Below are 18,851 nucleotides of genomic sequence, written 5' to 3' on the forward strand. Positions count from 1 at the left end.
CCTCTGGAGCAAGTAGGACTTGGACCTGACACCTGGCCCAGAGATAGGGACACTACCACTGCACCACAAGCGCCCTCAAACCTCAATTGACAATTTGTACCAATTACAAGCATCATTCTTTTCCACAAAGTAAGGTAAAGCTCTTAAAGATATTGGAATCATGGGTTATGGGGATAAGGCAGGAACATCATACTGATTATGAATGATCAGCCATGATCATGATGAATGGTGGCGCTGCCACGAAGGGCTGAATGGCCTACTCTTGCACCTATTGTCTATAATGAACTGACCGTGAAACTCATCAAATTCATTTAAGAAGATATTCATTAGCAGGGTCAGTAAGGATACCCAAAACGCCACTAGATTCATCAAAGGCCCTTCCTGCTTACTGGCTCCACATCAAGGTAAGTAAAAACTAAGGGCAGACCCTTCCCAGCTCCTCAATAATGTAGGTAGGGTGAGAAAGTTGGAATCATCCTGAGGGATGGCCAACGATGAAGTATCTGCCATCAAGATCACCATGTCCATTTTCCAACCAAGTGTTGAATAGTCAGATGAGATCGCCCCTAGTGAGGTATGAGAAGCCTATTTACATGGATTAGTTTACATAAACATCCTCATATTGTGTCATCATGTCTCACTAAGATGCAGTTTCCCATTCTCAAGTGGCTGATAGAAACCAAACTCTGACAATTCCTGATGTGGAAGTCAGAGTGGTCACCTGGTGGGACCAACTTGATGCTTGTTCATCTTGTCCTTTATCTCAGACAGCAGACACTAAAACCACAGGACACACTCCTGAGCTGTGACCGTAGGCATCCCTCTATCCACCAGGACATCCCGCTCCCCCCTCAGTAAAACAGAGCCAATTTCTCTCTGTCCAACATAGTTGGGACAATTGTGCTACTCTGCACTGTGCGGGTCTGGTCTTTAAAGATGGTGTCAGTGCCAGGAATCCCAGGGGGTCCTAGCAGTGCCCCATATTTTACCTGTGGCAAGAGGGAGGAATATGACAAACAGGGCACCGCAGCATCAGAATGGAGCTGGTAAAAGCACAGCGGGTCAAGCAGCGACCGAGAAGGGGAGCCGATATTTCGGGTCAGAACCTTTCCTCAGGACTGTTTAAGTGTCCCGACCTGAAACATCGACTCCCCTTCTCTGATGCTGCTTGACCCACTGTGCTTTATCCAGCTCCACTCTGACTCTCCAGCATCTGCAGTTCCCACTATTTCCAGGGTACCACAGGGGCATGATACATGGGCAATGAGGTGAGTTTGGGTAGAGGGCACGAGAAAATCCACAAGAGCTCACAGAGTGAAATCCTCCATAAAGCTCGCCTAAATTGACAGCGAGCTAATTTCTGGCAGAACTCAGCCCTGAGGGAACTATCTTTTATTCTGATGTCTTCAACAGTTCCTTTAGAGTCGTTTCAATGTTGAACTGCAGCAACTAACTGGAGCTTGAATGGTATCTGCTTCACCAAACTTGGACATAAATATGACAGAAACGTCCTGAGACAGGTGAAAGTGCCCACTGCTGGCATTCTGTGTCATAAAGAGTGGCAGAGTCTGTGGCAGTCCTGATAAAAATAGTGTTCTCCTGGCCAAATGGCTGCTCTTTGGTTTGATTACAAACTCAGCCACTTTCCTATCTGCTGGGTGGAGACAGGAACATCTCGGAAGTCTACAGCCAATGAGATCTCAGCACAGAAACAGGCCCTTCCTTCAGGTCCTCACCTATTCCCATTGTCCAGCACTTGGCCCATCGCCTTGTCCACCTTCACATCACCAACTACACACCGAAATATTTCTCAAACGTCTTCTGCCATTTGCTCTCCTTGTTTCTCCCCCCCACTCCAGACAGTCTCCAGGACCCTGGTAAAGTATTCACCCGTCCTCATGGGGTCCTGCGCTGATAGGATTTCAGCAACTGCTTCAACTTAAAAGGACCTGGACAGTGAGAATGTGCACTGCATGAAAACTGGTCCGAATCTCATTAATGTTTCAATGTGCTGCAGTCAGAATTATAATATTGGAAATTTACAGCTTTTAGTGCACCGTGAAGAATCCTTTTGTGGCACAGCAGTGTTGTTTTATTAAAAATGTCTGTGAGGATTTATCACACTGAGTATTAGAAAGCCTAACAAAACATTCACGACGCAGAAGCGGGCCATTCGGCCCCACAGGTTCATGTTGGTATTTAGGCTCCCGATGGCCCTCTTTCCACCCCTCCTGACCTCACCTCATCAACATATCCATTAAACCATAGGAAATAGGAACAGAAGGAGGCCATTCAGCCCCTCGAGCCAGGCTGATCCAACATTCCTCACGTCTGCCTTCCTGTGTTTTCCTGTAACCTTTTATTCCCTGACTGATCAGAGATCTATCCATCTCAGCCCAAAATATACTCAAGGAATCTGCCCCCACAGCTGTCTGTAGCAAGAAGTTCCAGAGACACTCAACCCTCTTAGAGAACAAATTCCTCCTCATCTCAGTCTTAAATTGGCACCCCTTTATCCCGAGACAATGCTCTCTTTGAGTGGAAACATCTTCCAAAATAGCATTTATCCTGTCCAGCCCCTTAAATTCCAGTGAGGAGAATCCCAAACTGTTTTGCCTTTACTCATCAATCCCCACCTTCCGGGGATCATCCGAGTGAACCTCCTCTGAACTGCCTCCAACGAAGTGATGTCTTTCCTTAAATTGGGGGACCAAAACAGCCCGCAGTACTCCTGATGTGATCTCGCCAGCACCTTGTACAGATATAGTAAGACTTCCCTCCTCTTATATTCCAGCATCCTTGATCTAAAGACCAACGTTCCATTCACCTTTCTGATGACCTGCTGCACCTGGACGCTAGCTTTCTGTGTTTCAAGTACAATACCCCCAAGCCCCTTGACGTTACAGCTTTTCTCCATTTAAATAATATGCTCTTTTGCTCTCCCTTCTGAAACGAACAACTTCAATTTTGCCCAGATTAACTTCATTTGTTAACTTTTGCCCTCCTATAAACCTTTCAATATTTCTCTCATCCGCTTACATCCCCTTTCCACCTTAACTTTCCACCTACTTTTGTCTCATCTGTAAATTTGGCTACAGAACACTCCCTTCTTCCAACTCATTAAATTATATTGTAAATAGTTGTGGTCCCAGCACTGATCCCTGTGGAACCCCACTAGTCACTGATTACCAACCTGAAAAAGAACCCGTGATCCCACTCACTGTTTACTGCCCATGAGATCATTCTCTACCTGTGCCAATGTACAACCTCCAACACCATGGTCTCTTATGACTTAGCCTTTTGTGAGGCGCCCTTGTTGAATGCCTTCTGGAAGTCCAAATCCAACTGTTTCTCCTCTATTGACTCTTGAAATTTCCTCAAAAAACTCCAATAGGTTTGTTCGAGATGTTCTGCAATTACTTTTTTTAATAATAGATTTGTTGAACAATAGACGTTAGGCTAATTGGCCTATAATTACCTGCTTTTTTGCCTCCCTTATGTTTTGTCTGGGGATGACACATTAGCAGATTTTGGAAAATCACAACTAACACATCCACTATCTCTGTAGTTACGTATTTTAGGAGCCTAGGATGTAAGCCTCAGGACCAGGGGATTTATCTGCCTTTAGCTCCATTAGTTTGTCGATTACTACTTCTTGAGTGATTGTGATAGTACTCAATTCCTCCCCCATATTCTTTCAGATCACTGGGATGTTTGAAGGGCCTTCTACGATGATGAGTGCTGTAAAATATTTGTTTAACTCCTCTGTCATTTCTTTGTTTCCCAAAACCATCTCCCCAGATTCATTTTCTCAGGTGCCTATGTTCACTTTGACCTCGCCCTTCCTTTTTATATACTTAAGAAGTTCCTATTGTCAGTTTTCATATTCCTCCTCAGTTTGCCCTCAGCTTATTTTCTGCTTATTAGTTTTTATCACTCCTTCTTTTGTGGATTTGTCTTTGGGGCTAACACTGACCTTTACCTCCTTATTTGATTTTTCTTTCACTTTTACACACTCCTTAACTGTCTTGGTCCGTCATGATTGGTTTATCCCCCTCTTAGAATCTTTACTCTTTACTGGGGCGTATTTTTGCTGAGTGAAAAGTATGATGGGTGGTACAGTGGTTAGCACTGTCGCCTCACAGCGCTAGAGACCTGGGTTCAATTCCTGCCTCAGGCAACTGTGTGGAATTTGTACATTCTCCCTGTATCTGTGTGGGTTTCCTCCCACAGTTCAAAAACATGCAGGTTAGGTGAATTGGCCATGCTAAATTGCCCGTAGTGTTAGGTGAAGGGCTAAATGTAGGGAAATGGGTCTGGGTGGGTTGCTGTTCGGAGGGTCGGTGTGGACTTGTTGGGCCAAAGGGCCTGTTTTCACACTGTAAGTAATCTAATGACTGCTTGCTTGCTATCTTTGCTGCTAATCTCTCTGCCCAGTCATGTTAATTAACTCTATCCTCATTTAAATATAATTCCCTTTATTTAAGCTAAACACTTGTCTTTGACCCAGGTTTCTCACTCTCAAGTTGAATCTTAAATTCTGTCATATTACAAACACTATTTCTAATCCATTATTCCTTTCTTCCCCATGTGTCTTTCTAATTTTTCCTCACGTTATGACACTGAAATAAAACCCCTCTCTAATTAAAACTAACACCCCAGAAAAGCTCACCTTGCCTCGTAATCTGCTAAAAAGATGAATGAGTGAAACAACATCCCTGATTTCCACTGTTTAAAGAAAAAAATACCGGTTTATTTTCTTAACCTTAACAAAGGTTAAGTTATTAACAAATCCGAGAACCCTTGTTCTTAAAAAAATCGCTATCTGACCCCAACGCTCCAATAACACAATTAATAAACCCTAAATTAACTTAATCTCTCCAAGTCCATACAGTCTATTATGTTGTCTTCTTTCTGGTCTTCCGAATCTGTCATTTTCTTCCATCCTTCTGACATCTGCCATTTTCTCCCTGGGTCATCTTCTACAATTGTTTTCTGTTTTTACTGGAAAAGGTACCTTTGATAGATAGTGCCATCGAGATTTGTTTGACAGTGTTGACAATCCTTTCAGATGATATGTGCTGTCATGGTCAATGGCAGTTGCCCTGACCAATTTTTCAAAATGTCCTTCATTTTTATATCCCCCAACATTGTACCCTCTCATCGGTCCAATGTTGTCAATACAATAAATTCAAATACAATTGGTTTTTGGCATGCTGGGCATAACTTAAATTAATTGGTTAAATGCAAATCCGATTGTCTTAACATCAAAACACAACCTCAAGCTGATTGTTACACATTATCAACTCTCCGCACTCTCTGCTCCTGTCAGCTAGTCACAGACACGTGCTGTCACAATCTCTCAACTCAGAAAGGCACCTCGCTCTTAAAGTGACCATACATTTGTAACACTCAAATGTATCTATGTGATTCACTGCAACTACATCCTGTCACAATAAGTTGCACATACTCATTGCTCTCTGCGTGAAAATGCTTCTCCCGAATTTCCTCTTGGATTTAGTTTCACCCCACTTTCCGGGCTCACTTACAAGTGGAAACACCTTCTGTATGTCTGTCCAAATATCCTTTATGCTCTGAAAGAACTTCATCAAACGGCCATGTCTTCTCTTTTCTCGGGAAAAGACTCACATCTGTCCAATCTTTTCTGATACATATAACCTCACAGCTCCGGTTTAATTCTAGTAAAACCCCCTTGCATTTTCTCCAGTGTAGCTATAATCGACATGGCAGAGGTGCTCATATGTGGTCTAACCATGTTTCCACACATAATGTTTTTGTTTTTCAATTCTAACTTCACAGAAGTGAACCCCAATGTTTTGTTTCTTGTGTTGCCTTAGTAACCTTTGTCACTGCTTTTAGTGACCTGTGTATCTGTATTGCCTTGAGGCCCTTAATTCCCTTCTCTGTTTAGACACATGGGCCCTTGGGTGGCACAGTGGCTCAGTGGTCAGCACTGCTGACTCACAGAACCAGGGTCCTAGGTTCAATTCCAGCGTCGGGTGATTGTCTGTGTGGAGTTTGCATGTTCTCCTCGTGTCTGTGTGGGTTTCCTCCGGGTGCTCTGGTTTCCTCCCACAGTCCAAAGATGTGCAGGTCAGGTGAATTAGCCATGCTAAATTGCCTGTGCATTAGTCAGAGGGAAATGGGTCTGGGTGGGCTACTCTTCAGAGGGTCAGTGTGGACTGGTTGGGCCGAAGGGCCTGTTTCCACACTGTAGGGAATCTAATTTTTCACGGAGATTTTAAAATGGTGGATGAGATCTGGATCCCACCCTCTGTATATGACAGATTCTATTTCTGGAAAGTGACATGACTGATATGAGGAAAACCAGAATTCTACTCGTATGTTCAGCGCTGAGTTCAAACAGACTCCACTTTTTCTGGAGCAAAAGCCTTAACTTTCAGGAGTTACAAACCTTTAGAGCTGTCATAAATTCTCTTGAAGGGTGACAGCATCTATAGAACTGTCAAGCTGTAAAGTTATTTAAATCCCCAGTCATTTAAAAACTAAAAAAGGCTACCATTGTCAACGAGAGTTGAGAGTTGAAAATAATATGTTCTAGCTGTTATCGTAATGTGTTGATATTATTCCAAGGCTATAATTCTGTCATTGTTATTGCTTAGCAACTTTCTACATCCTATTATCATCTCACTTGAGGAACTGTAGTGCACAGTTTGATTGACAGCTCAAAGAGTTTATTAAAGGATTAGCTGTCTTTGATTTGGGGTTGTAAATACAAATGTTTTGTTTTTATAATGGATCATGTCGTTGAGAGGATTGAATGATTTGACTCAGTTTTTATAACTATGGTAAAAGCTTTAAATACATAATTAAATCTTTAATTAGTTTCATGTCAATACGATTCTGGAGGTCTGGCCTTTGTGGTGACTGAGACAGAAGACAGAGAGGCAAACAGTAGTGGATAGTGTTATTAAATTGGCATGGCGTTACGAGGAACTATGGGATGGATTGGGTAAATGAGTTGGCATGGAGTTATAAAGGATCATGGGTGGATTGGAGGTGTGGCTTGGCATTCAGTTGGTAAGGAGTCATGAAGGGGTCATGAAGCTAAGTGATGAGCATGGGTTGACATGAGTTGACATGAAGTAAAAACAATGACTGCAGATGCTGGAAAGCAAATACTGGATTAGTGGTGCTGGAAGAGCACAGCAGTTCAGGCAGCATCCAACGAGCAGCGAAATCGACGTTTCAGGCAAAAGCCCTTCATCAGGAATAAAGGCAGTGAGCCTGAAGCATGGAGAGATAAGCTAGAGGAGGGTGGGGGTGGGGAGAGAGTAGCATAGAGTACAATGGGTGAGTGGGGGAGGAGATGAAGGTGATAGGTCAAGGAGGAGAGGGTGGAGTGGATAGGTGGAAAAGAAGATAGGCAGGTCGGACAAGTTAAGGAGACAGTAACTGAGCTGGAAGTTTGAAACTAGGATGAGGTGGGGGAAGGGGAAATGAGGAAGCTGTTGAAGTCCACATTGATGCCCTGGGGTTGAAGTGTTCCGAGGCGGAAGATGAGGCGTTCTTCCTCCAGGCGTCTGGTGGTGAGGGAGCAGTGGTGAAGGAGGCCCAGGACCTCCATGTCCTCGGCAGAGTGGGAGGGGGAGTTCCTGCACCCACACCTCCTCCCTCACCTCTATCCAAGGCCCTAAAGGAGTCTTCCACATCCATCAAAGTTTTACCTGCACATCCACCAATATCATTTATTGTATCCGTTGCTCCCGATGTGGTCTTCTCTACATTGGGGAGACCAGGCGCCCCCTAGCAGAGCGCTTTAGGGAACATCTCCGAGACACCCGCACCAATCAACCAAACCGCCCCGTGGCCCAACATTTCAACTCCCCCTCCCACTCTGCCGAGGATATGGAGGTCCTGGGCCTCCTTCACCGCCACTCTCTCACCACCAGATGCCTGGAGGAAGAACGCCTCATCTTCCGCCTCGGAACACTTCAACCCCAGGGCATCAATGTGGACTTCAACAGCTTCCTCATTTCCCCTTCCCCCACCTCATCCTAGTTTCAAACTTCCAGCTCAGTTACTGTCTCCTTGACTTGTCCGGACTTGTCCTACCTGCCTATCTCCTTTTCCACCTATCCACTCCACCCTCTCCTCCCTGACCTATCACCTTCATCTCCTGCCCCACTAACCCATGGTACTCTATGCTACTCTCTCCCCACCCCCACCCTCCTCTAGCTTATCTCTCCATGCTTCAGGCTCACTGCCTTTATTCCTGATGAAGGGCTTTTGCCTGAAACGTTGATTTCGCTGCTCGTTGGATGCTGCCTGAACTGCTGTGCTCTTCCAGCCCCACTAATCCAGTAGAAGTTGACATGGATGGGGTATGGAGCATGGTCAGGCTGGTGAAGGAGTGAAGGTCACAGGTTATCACTGACCAAATAATCTGGGCAAAGGTCCAAGAAAGCCAAAAATACAAATAGCTGGAAAGACTCAGCAGATCTGGCAGCATCTGTGGAGAGAAAGCGGGGTTAATGTTTCAGGTCGAGCAACCCTTCCTCAGAACTTGCAAGTGAACCAAGGCCGCCCATCACGATACTTGGCCACTGTGGCTGCCTCCAACCTGCAGCTGAAGACAATGTTCCAGACACAATCCCACAGATGGCCCACCCCTTCCAAATGAAGATCTTGCCATTCGAAAGCGTTTCCGGGGTAGTGAGCCGGAAAATTTCTTAAATCCATTTGCCTGAGTCGGAATTGAAAATCCAGGCCTTACTTTCCAAGGAGAATGCAGCCTACCTATGCTTCCTATCAAAATGTATCCCTCCTCACACCCACCTGCAATGAAGCCAGACAGCCCCTCAGTCTGTTGACATATCTTGGATGTTTACACCATTCTGGATAAAGTGGATGTTGAAACCTGAGGCAAAATACATATAGTCTCACAAATCTGTCCATCATCTCATGGAGCAGTTCACAGGGGAGCAGAGTTACCTGCATCGTGTTGGATTACCAATACCCGTCCTTTAGGAAGACACACAAAACAGTGAGGCCTACACTGGTTCACCTGAGTTCACACTTCAAGGAAAATGGGGGAGATACACTGGCATCTGTTTCTGTATTCCCCCAAACCCCGTACCAACCGCAACTGCTGACTGGTCGCAGAGTTTATGTGGGATCTTACAGTGCACAAAATGGATGCTATATTCGGATACAGTTCCCTGGCCAGAAAGTAGGTCAGGGATGTTTCAAATAAATAGTTGCCCCTGGCTCGTGATTCCGCTGGGGAGCCCACATGCTGCTGGGGTTCAAAACCTTCATAACAAAGATGGCGGGGGGTGGGGGGAGGGTTGTGGTCTGCGTCATCATTCTAACCCCCACACATTGTCTGAAGCTTTAAATGGAGAAAGTTCTGGTTTCAAGATGCTGCAAACAACATGTTTCCTATTGGCAGCTGGAATGGAATCTGGGTTAGATTCAGTGTTTCAGTAAAATCTAACCGGCGATGACAAAATCCCAAGCTTGAGATTCTCCCATGAAGTTTTCAGAGAAAGTGAATAAAGTCTTTTTCTGTCGCATTTAACATTCTGTGGAGAGAACGACAATGATAGAGATGTGTGACTGACTAATGGGTGAGAAATAACTGCCAAACAGAAGCTGAATCAATCCCCTGGCAGATACAGGCGAGGAACAACACCGAGAGAGGCCACATATCAGAGAGTGATGGGGCAGCAGTGAAATGGTTTCAACCAGCCCGGAGGCTCACAACATTTCCACTAATCCAATCATTTCTACAAAGAAAAAGCTCTGAGTCTAAAGAAGTTGTTTTTGAACACAGCAGAATGTGTTCCTTCAACACTGGAGTGCAAGCACACAAAATCGCTCTTATCAATCGATCCACAAACTAAAATGCAAACCTTTGAAGAAACAATTTTGATATGGAAGAGAAATATTACAAGTTGGACTGTCACAGGCTGCTGTTGTCAGCAACATGTGAGGACACATAGCCTTCCTTGTCTTACCTACCCATTGGCAACTCCCTGGAGAGCGCCCTCCAGAGGAGCAGCTGCACAGCATGAATCGGAGCCAGTGCATCTCCTCTTTGAGCTTGAGCTGCAAATCTCCCTTGATCAGGCCAACATTCGCCACTCAACTCACGCCAGCAAAAAAAGATGTGGTCATTCTCCTTGTGGTTGTGTTCCAGGGACTGGTGCCTGTGAAATGCTGGCAGCCCTGCACTTCTCTTACGCAAAAATATGATAATACCTCCAAGGTCACTCGTCACCTGGGAAGGTGTGTTCGAATGGTCTCAGAGGCGCTACATGAACGCAACATTTTTTTCTTTAGTTCCCAGGAGAAGTGCGACTGGAAACTCAGTGAGCAATTTGCAAACTTGGCTCCATATGGGATTGGATTTACATAGGCAGGCTAGTGGATCCTTAACTTTGAACTGATTTATGATGGTGTGGTTGGAAAACTGAAATCGTGGCAGCATGAAGGAACCAGGCTGGACTTTCCCATCCACACGGACTGTGGACTGTGGTCACTGTATAAAACAAACCATCACTGGGCCGTTGTACAGCTCAGGGAGAAAGTCAAATGAAAAATCATCTTGAAGAGAGGGTTGAAGAGAGTTGACCCTGAGTTTCAATGATCCCTGTACTCAGTACCAAGAGGCCTAAATATTAGTGAATGTGCCATTGATATCCAAGCACTCTCAACCGTATGACAGATTCGAGACTCAAATTTCCCAGGCCCCAAAATAAGTTCTCTAAAGCCTCCTGGTACAGAATTGTCCACAATTCCATATCAATTAGCACTAAATGTTTGGACACTGCTTTAAGGAGGACAAATACAGAGCAGTCCAGGCAGCATTGGTTCAGCTTAAAAGTCCTGGGGAACATTGATGTACAGAGAGACCTGGGTGTTCAGGTTCATTGTTCCCTGAAGGTAGCAACGCAGGTCGATAGAGTGGTCAAGAAGGCATACAGCATGCTTTCCTTCATCAGACGGGGTATAGTGTACAAGAGTTGGCAAGTCATGCTATGGTTCTTATGGGACCTTGGGTCCAGCTACACTTGGAATACCGCAGACAGTTCTGGTCACCACATTACCAAAAGGATGTGGATTGTTTGGAGATGGTGCAGAGGAGGTTCACTAGGATGTTGCCTGGTATGGAGGGCGCTAGCTATGAAGAGAGGTTGAGTAGATTAGGATTATTTTCATTAGAAACACAGAGGTTGAAGGGGAGATCTGATTGAGGTTTACAAATCATGAGAGATATAGACAGCGTGAATAGCAAGAACTTTTTTCCCAGAGTGGTGGACTCAATTACTAGGGGTCACGAGTTGAGGGTGAAAGGAGAAAAGGTTAAGGGAGTTATGCATGAAAAGTTCTTCATGCAGAGGGTGGTGGGTGCCTGGAACGCATTGCCAGCAGAGATGGTAGAGGCGGGCATGATAGCGTCATTTAAGATGGATCTACACAGATACAAAAATGGGCAGGGAGCAGAGGGATACAGATCCTTAGAAAATAGGCGCCAGGTTTAGATAGAGGATCTGGATCGGTGCAGGCTTGGAGGGCTGAAGGGCCTGTTCCTGTGCTGTAATTTTCTTTGTTCTTTGTAAATTGACATCCAACCCCATCTTTACTTCAGCGGAGACTGCTTGGCACTGCTATGATGCCTGAGGGATATTCCTTGGTCTATCTATTGAACACAAATCACTATTCAATATCCAATAACAACTTGTATTAGTACAGTGCACTTAATTCACAGGAATATTCCACTGGCTTCAGGGGAAGGCTGTCAAACAAAATTTGAGACTCTTAGGAGTGGTGATTGAAGACTGGATCATTGTGGCAGACCTTAAGGAGAATCTTAAAAGAACGGAGAGGAGGAATGGTCTAAGGAGGGAATTCCAGAGCTCAAAGCCTGGGAGGTTGAAGGAAGAACCATCAATGCAGGAGAGACGGGAATGTGCAAGGGATCAGAATCGGAGGAATGCAGATGTATGGAAGGTTACGAGGCTGACTGGAATGACTATCAGAGGTAGAGATGAGACCATAGAGAGGTTAGAACACAAGGATGTGGATTTTAAATGTATGGGGAGATGGTGGTGTTGTGATAAAAGCACTAGTAATCAAGAACACCAGGCTAATGTTCTGGTGATACGGGTTTTGAATCCCAACATGGCGTATTGTCCAATGTGAATTCAATAAAAAGTTATCCTAATGGCACTATCAGTTGTTGTAAAACTCCATCTGGTTCACCAATGTCCTTTAGGAAACTAGATGTTTCGATCTAGTCTGACCTATGCTGGCCCCAGTAATGTTGCTTTAACTGCCCTTGGAGGGAGTATTCAGATCAAGGACAATCAGAAATGAGCAATAATCGTTGGCTGAGCCAATGATACTCACATCACCTGAACAAATAAAAAAAAGAGACATTGCTGGCCTGGGAATGGGACTTGAGAGTGTCCAGAATTACCCAGCACTGCTAAAGACACTGAGGTGAATAATGCACCAACACCCTCCCCTCTTTAAGGAGGTGTCAAAGGGCTAGAATTCACCGGGTTTAGCTGCAAGGACCAGGCTGTTACTTTATACACACATTTCCATCAAAAAGAGAAGAGAGCAGCAAGCAGAATGATGAAGAGCGAAGGCACAGAACAGGGCATGGGAGAGAGGCAGTCACAACAGCTGCATTAATTCACTTCGGGTTCCAATACAGAGTGAGCACACAGTGATGATGTCAACAGCACTAACTACCTAGTCACCTGTATCGGCAGGAGGCACACTGATTTACCAAGGCCAGGATCCTGAATGCCTTATTTCACACTTTCTAGATTGTTAGATGGCCATGGCCTGGCATTTGCATGGTGTGAATATTACATGCCACTTGTCAGCTGGATATTATCCAGATCTTTGTTGCATTTGAACCTGGGCTGTTTCAGATCTGGATGTGTTTAGATGTAGCAGACCTCACTGCACTATTTTGAAGAAGGAATGGAGAGTTCTCCCGGTTTTCTGGCCAAGTTTTATTCCTCAATCAGCATCGCGAATGGGGATAATATCGTCATGGTGGTGCGGCTGTTTGTGGGAGCTTGCTGTGTAAGACCTATTGACTGCATTTCCTACATCACAACAAGGAATACACTTCAAAAGCAGGCCATTGGCTGTAAAGGTGCTTTGAATCATCCAGATATTGTGAAAAGTCTCTTTCTCTATGATTGGTAGATGAGAAACATGGATTATATTGAGGAGGGTATTGAGCTTCAACACAGCAGGGAGGTGATGCAGCGGTGTCGTCATTGGAATAGTAATCCAGCAATTCAGGCTAAAACTCTGTGCAGGAGTTCAAATACTATCTATTTGTATTCAAGGAATCAGTCTGGAATTAGAAACCCATCTAGTGGTGAGAATAAAGCAAGTTGTTGTTAAAAACCCATCTGATTTAAGGAAGGGAACCTGTCATTGTTACCTTGGCCTGACTTACATAGAACATATATAGAACATAGATCATTACAACGTGAGGCCTGCAGATACTGGAGGTCAGAGCCGAGTGTGTGGTGCTGGAAAAGCACAGCCGGTCAGGCTGCATCCGAGGAGCGGGAGGGTTGATGTTTTGGGCAAGAGCCCTTCGTCAGTAATGAGGCATGTAACTCCAGACCTCCACAGCAATGTGACTTGACTTTTAAGTGGCCCCGAAACGGCTTTGTAGTCACTCAGTTCAATGGCAAATCACGACTGACAACAGACACTGGGTTTGCCAGTGCCACAGGATAAGCAGAAAATAAAACACTTAAACAAGAAGGAAGTCACAATTGACCAGGCACTGAACTGTAACTGTAAAGGTTCCATTTCTCACGGTTGGCAGCGTGGCATTGTGCACCTCTCCACGTTATTACCGTCTGCCAGACAGCATTTCCACATTACAGAGAGACACTTGATGAGGCAGTTGACTGCTACCCACAGTTTTAACCTGACCATATCCCGGACCCTTCTACCGCTCAACGGTGCCATCTCCTACCTGGCTGGATTGACGATCAAGCTGAGCTCTTCAAAGAGGTGGCGCCTGATGATGTGCTTGTTGCTGGGAATACCTAGTGCTGTTGCCATGGCTTCCGCGTTAAAGGTGGGTTCAAGGACAAGCACTGCACCATGGACTCCACTGTTGAGGAGGTTGTCTGCGTATTCCTGTTCAGGACAGAAAACAAGGCCCAGGGTCCTGTTCAGTGAAAGGAGTCTTGACCAAGTTATGGACAACAATAAGAAATATGTAAAGCAGAAGGGAGGGCACTCCATTTCATTTAAAGAACGCACCTGCTCAATGTTCTAAAGGCTACACGTTCATCAAATGTTAACCTGGATAGAGAGTTGTTGAGTTTTTTGGCGACATTCTTGTTCAGTGTGAGCAGCATCATAGGGGAGCATGCGGTACAAAAGAGTTAATCCAAAACCACACTATGTGAATGCCAGGTGGCTGCATATGTAATAACTGGCCTATCATCAACAAAACCGAATTGGTGGTCCCACTCTCCCCAACCTCCACAGCTAACACTGGGTGGGGGTAATGGTCACTGCATGATGATGTAAACTGGGGGTTAGTAAATCACCAGTCCAATTTACAACCACTGCCTCTCATTTTTAATCCTGTCAGAGGCAACTGACCACAGATCAGGAAAGCATGAGGCCTACATCTCAGTTCCTGCCTACATCCTATCACCATGGTGATACAAGGCTCAGACAGGCTGCTGGAGGAGGCCTCTGGTTTCCTGAAGAAAGACAGACTGGAAGGAAGGATTTAAGGTTCCTGAATAGCTTTCCGATTGAGATTCCAGCCACACCACCTCTCAAAGGGCAGCCGTAGTCAGGCAGCCAGTAAAAACGAGGAAGGGTGCATCTCTGCATTTTCCCCACACCTTGTCGGTTTTATTTGGAAGGTTTGAGCTTTCTCCAGCCAGTGAGATTTGTGACACTGCACTGTCAGGAATGTCATCATTCAAAGAGCCAAGGCCTCGCGTGCTTGTTTCCGGAGATGTGGACATTCTCCCAGCACTCCCGGAGCAGGGATTCTCCTCATGCCCCTGGCCAATGTTGCTCCTTCAATCAAAGCCATCCAAACCTTTTAATGAGAAATGAAAATGCTGCAGATTGAATGTGGGCTCGACAGGGAAACCAGAGCACCCAGAGGAATCCCACACAGACACAGGGAGAATGTGCAAACTCCACACAGACAGCAATGCTAACCACTGAGCCACCATGCCATCTACAGCCCAGGTAGCATCCTAGTAAACCCCTTCTGTATTCTTTCTAGTTTAATAACATCCTTTCTATAGTAGACCAGCACTTTCCCTATCACTATTCCCTTATCGTGAGTCTTTACCCTGGCTGAGGCCTGTGTAGCATATAACAGTGGAGATCACACGACACGAAGACATATTCTGCTGCAACATCTGGGATCACCCACCTTCAGATCGATCTCCCTCACCCATTTAATGACCCGCTGGTTGGTCCACACCAGAGGATCCACGTTGTGATTTTCACACCAGGCCCTTCTTTCATGTAAAATCTGCAAACGAGAGGAATTGATCACCTTCAGACACCGAGTAACCAAATTCTCCGCCCACCAACACGATGGCAATCTCATTCAAGTGTTTCATCTGATCCCAGTGGTTTCTTGGAGAAAACCTATTTGCTTTGTTGGGTGAACATTTTAACCGAGGAGTTAACGCCAGGCCATTTCGGGGTGAGACTGGGAATCATTCCTTCACACTAAGGATGTGGAAATCTGGAAATCTTCTTCAAAACACGATGAAGGGCTGCATGGGTCAAAGGAAAATTTCAAGACTGAAGTTGATTGACTTATGTTTGGGTAGGATGCTAAGAGATACCAAGTTGGACACAGTGAGTTAGGAAGTAAATCATGATCCAATTCGTTTAATGTTTCAAATCAGGTGTGACTCTTCTTCAGAACTGAGGAACTTCTGAAGATGACTTGAAACATTAACTCTGTCTTTCTCTCTCTACAGGAGCTGTTAGACATGTCGAATGCCCCCAGCATTTGCAATATGGTGTGATTTAATTGAATGGTGGAAGAGGATGGAGGGGCTGAATGGCCTTCTCCTACACTGGCATTTCAATCTTGTCGATGGAGACAGAAATAGGGAGCAGGAAATGCTGACCCAGCAGCTACAGGAGGTGATGGCCTAGTGGTATTATCTCTGGACTGTTAATCCAGAGACCCCAGGCCAGGTTCTGTTGCAGCAGATGGTGGAGTTTGAATGCAATTTAAAAAAGAAGTCTGGTATTGCCATTGCTGATTGTCAGGAAAACCCCCATCTGGTTCATTAATGTCCTTTAGGGAGGGAAATTACCATCTTTACCTGGTCTGGCCCTACATGTGACTCCAGACCCACAGCAATGTGGTTGGGTTTTGACTGCCTTCTTGGGCAACAAATGCTGGCTGGGCCAGTGATGACCTCATCCCATGAATGAATTTTTAAAAAGTTAACATTCTGGGGGGAGAGGCGATGCCAGCAAGTTGAGAACAAGTATTAACTCGTGCCTTCTCATCCAGTTCTCTGGAATGTTCCATCCCGATTTGCTATCACTGCAGGTCGGACACCAGAGTGTGTTTGACCTTGGCACTGGCTGGAACATGGGCAGTTCTCCCACTGACAAAAACCAGTGAGGAACTGTACCCCGTCGATAACCTTATTCCTCTTCCCTGACGATCTTCAATATTGATATCAAACAAGTCCTTAAGAAACGGGTCACCTTGTGAAACAACCAAACTCTGTCTGTCCCTCATAAAGGCTAGGAAAATCTGTGTGATGTTCACAGCATGACTCGGGGACTATCGATGCATCTCATAATTTTATAGACTTCTATCAAGTTTCCCCTCAGCCTCCGCCACTCCAGACAAAACAATCCGAGTTTTTCCAGTCTCCCCTTATAGCTCATACGCTCTAATCCAGGCAGCATCCTGGTAACAAAAGCAGAAAGTGCTGGAAAAGCTCAGCAGTTCTGGCAGCATCTGTGCAGAGAAATCAAAGTGAATGTTTCAGGCCCGGTGACCCTTCCTCAGATCAGCATCCTGGTAAAGCTTTACTGCACCCTCTCCAGAGCCCCCACATCCTTCCTGTAAGCTGGTGAGCAGGATTGAATGCAATACTCTAAGGGTGGCCTAACCAAAATCTTACAAAGCTGCAACTGAGACCGTCAAAGCTGAGTCCTGTCAACTCTCTACGGTTATGGTCCGTCTGACGCTTTGTGTGTTTCTGTGTCTCTCTGGGAGCTGTCATCGCGCATTTCATCACAGAGAGAAAAAACACCATCACTTTGCTGAGCGGAGGTTCACTCTGCAATCTCAAACTCGTAAAACTCGAGTCAAGCGAAGATTAAATAAAAGCGAGTTTCCTCCTCAACTTAAGTTTGGCAATTCAAACTCCGCAAACCCTGTTAACTCCCCCAGCTACCCCAGCATCTAACTGGAGTGACTCACTGGCTAACCCTCACAACACAGCAATCTGCTCCACTGCACTCCATCGTCCGGGAGAGGACATTGTCGGCCGAACAATGACATAATTACAATGTTTGGAGTTTGCACAGAAGCTGTATGCCAATTATTAGGGATTTATCAGGGGTGACCTTGCCTGCTATTGTATGATGTGACGGAGGAGCTGAAGGGTTTATAACAGCCATGAGGTTTGCATGTCTACATTGACAATACTTTCGGCTTCAGTCAAAACACTTCAGTCTGGCACAGGAGTCAGAGAGAGTGTCTGATGCTGGCCTTTCCTTGGAGATAGTGTCTGAGCCTCAATTCCCAGCAAGGTAGCAGCAGTGACACTCCAATCTCTCTCCCTCCCCTGCCTCGGGTTGGATTGAGAGACCAGGACAGTCTGCAGTAAAGTGGAGAAGCTGGTGGACAAGGGAGTGAGGAACAGAAGCAGCACAGCCAATGTACTGTATCTGAGCAGATTCTTCCAAACAGTGATCCAATTATCGTGCAGAACGTGTCTCTTCAAATACTGATCAGGTACCTTTTTCAATATTATGAATATACCTTCTGCCACTGCCCTTTCTGGCACAGTATTTGAGATCAGGGTCTCACATCTCTAGGTATATTTCAATATACTTACAACAATAGTTTACAACGTTCTGCAGATGTTCTCATTTACAGACACGGGTATGTACTCGCAAACACACAGAAACACACACACAGACACACACAGAGACACACACACACACATGGGCTCACACTCACACAGAGACACACACACATGGGCTCACACACAGAGACACACACACACATGGGCTCACACTCACACAGAGACACACACACATGGGCTCACACACAGAGACACACACACACATGGGCTCACACACACACAGACACACACACACATGGGCTCACACTCACACAGAGACACACACACATGGGCTCACACACAGAGACACACACACACATGGGCTCACATTCACACAGAGACACACACACGGGCTCACACACAGAGACACACACACACATGGGCTCACACACACGCAGAGACACACACACATGGGCTCACACACAGAGACACACACACACATGGGCTCACACACAGAGACACACACACACATGGGCTCACACACACGCAGAGACACACACACATGGGCTCACACACAGAGACACACACACACATGGGCTCACACACACATGGGCTCACACACAGAGACACACACACACATGGGCTCACACACAGAGACACAAACCCACATGGGCTCACACACAGAGACACACACACACATGGGCTCACACACACATGGGCTCACACACAGAGACACACATACATGGGCTCACACACAGAGACACACACACACAC

General features: G+C 45.6%; 1 protein-coding gene across 5 annotated transcripts in view; it reads right to left on the reverse strand.

Moving 5' to 3' along the window:
• Window positions 1-18,851, reverse strand: part of LOC140487121 (kazrin-like) — a 339,165-nt gene that overhangs the window by 45,937 nt on the left and 274,377 nt on the right. For all 5 annotated transcript variants that reach the window (XM_072586643.1, XM_072586642.1, XM_072586646.1 and 2 more), the window contains 2 exons: window positions 15,452-15,553; window positions 14,012-14,178 (listed from right to left, as the gene is read on the reverse strand). In XM_072586643.1, the coding sequence (XP_072442744.1) occupies window positions 14,012-14,178; window positions 15,452-15,553 (269 nt within the window). The remainder of the gene's footprint in view (window positions 1-14,011; window positions 14,179-15,451; window positions 15,554-18,851) is intronic.

Source organism: Chiloscyllium punctatum, chromosome 16 (assembly GCF_047496795.1).
Source record: "Chiloscyllium punctatum isolate Juve2018m chromosome 16, sChiPun1.3, whole genome shotgun sequence".
NCBI lineage: Eukaryota > Metazoa > Chordata > Chondrichthyes > Orectolobiformes > Hemiscylliidae > Chiloscyllium > Chiloscyllium punctatum.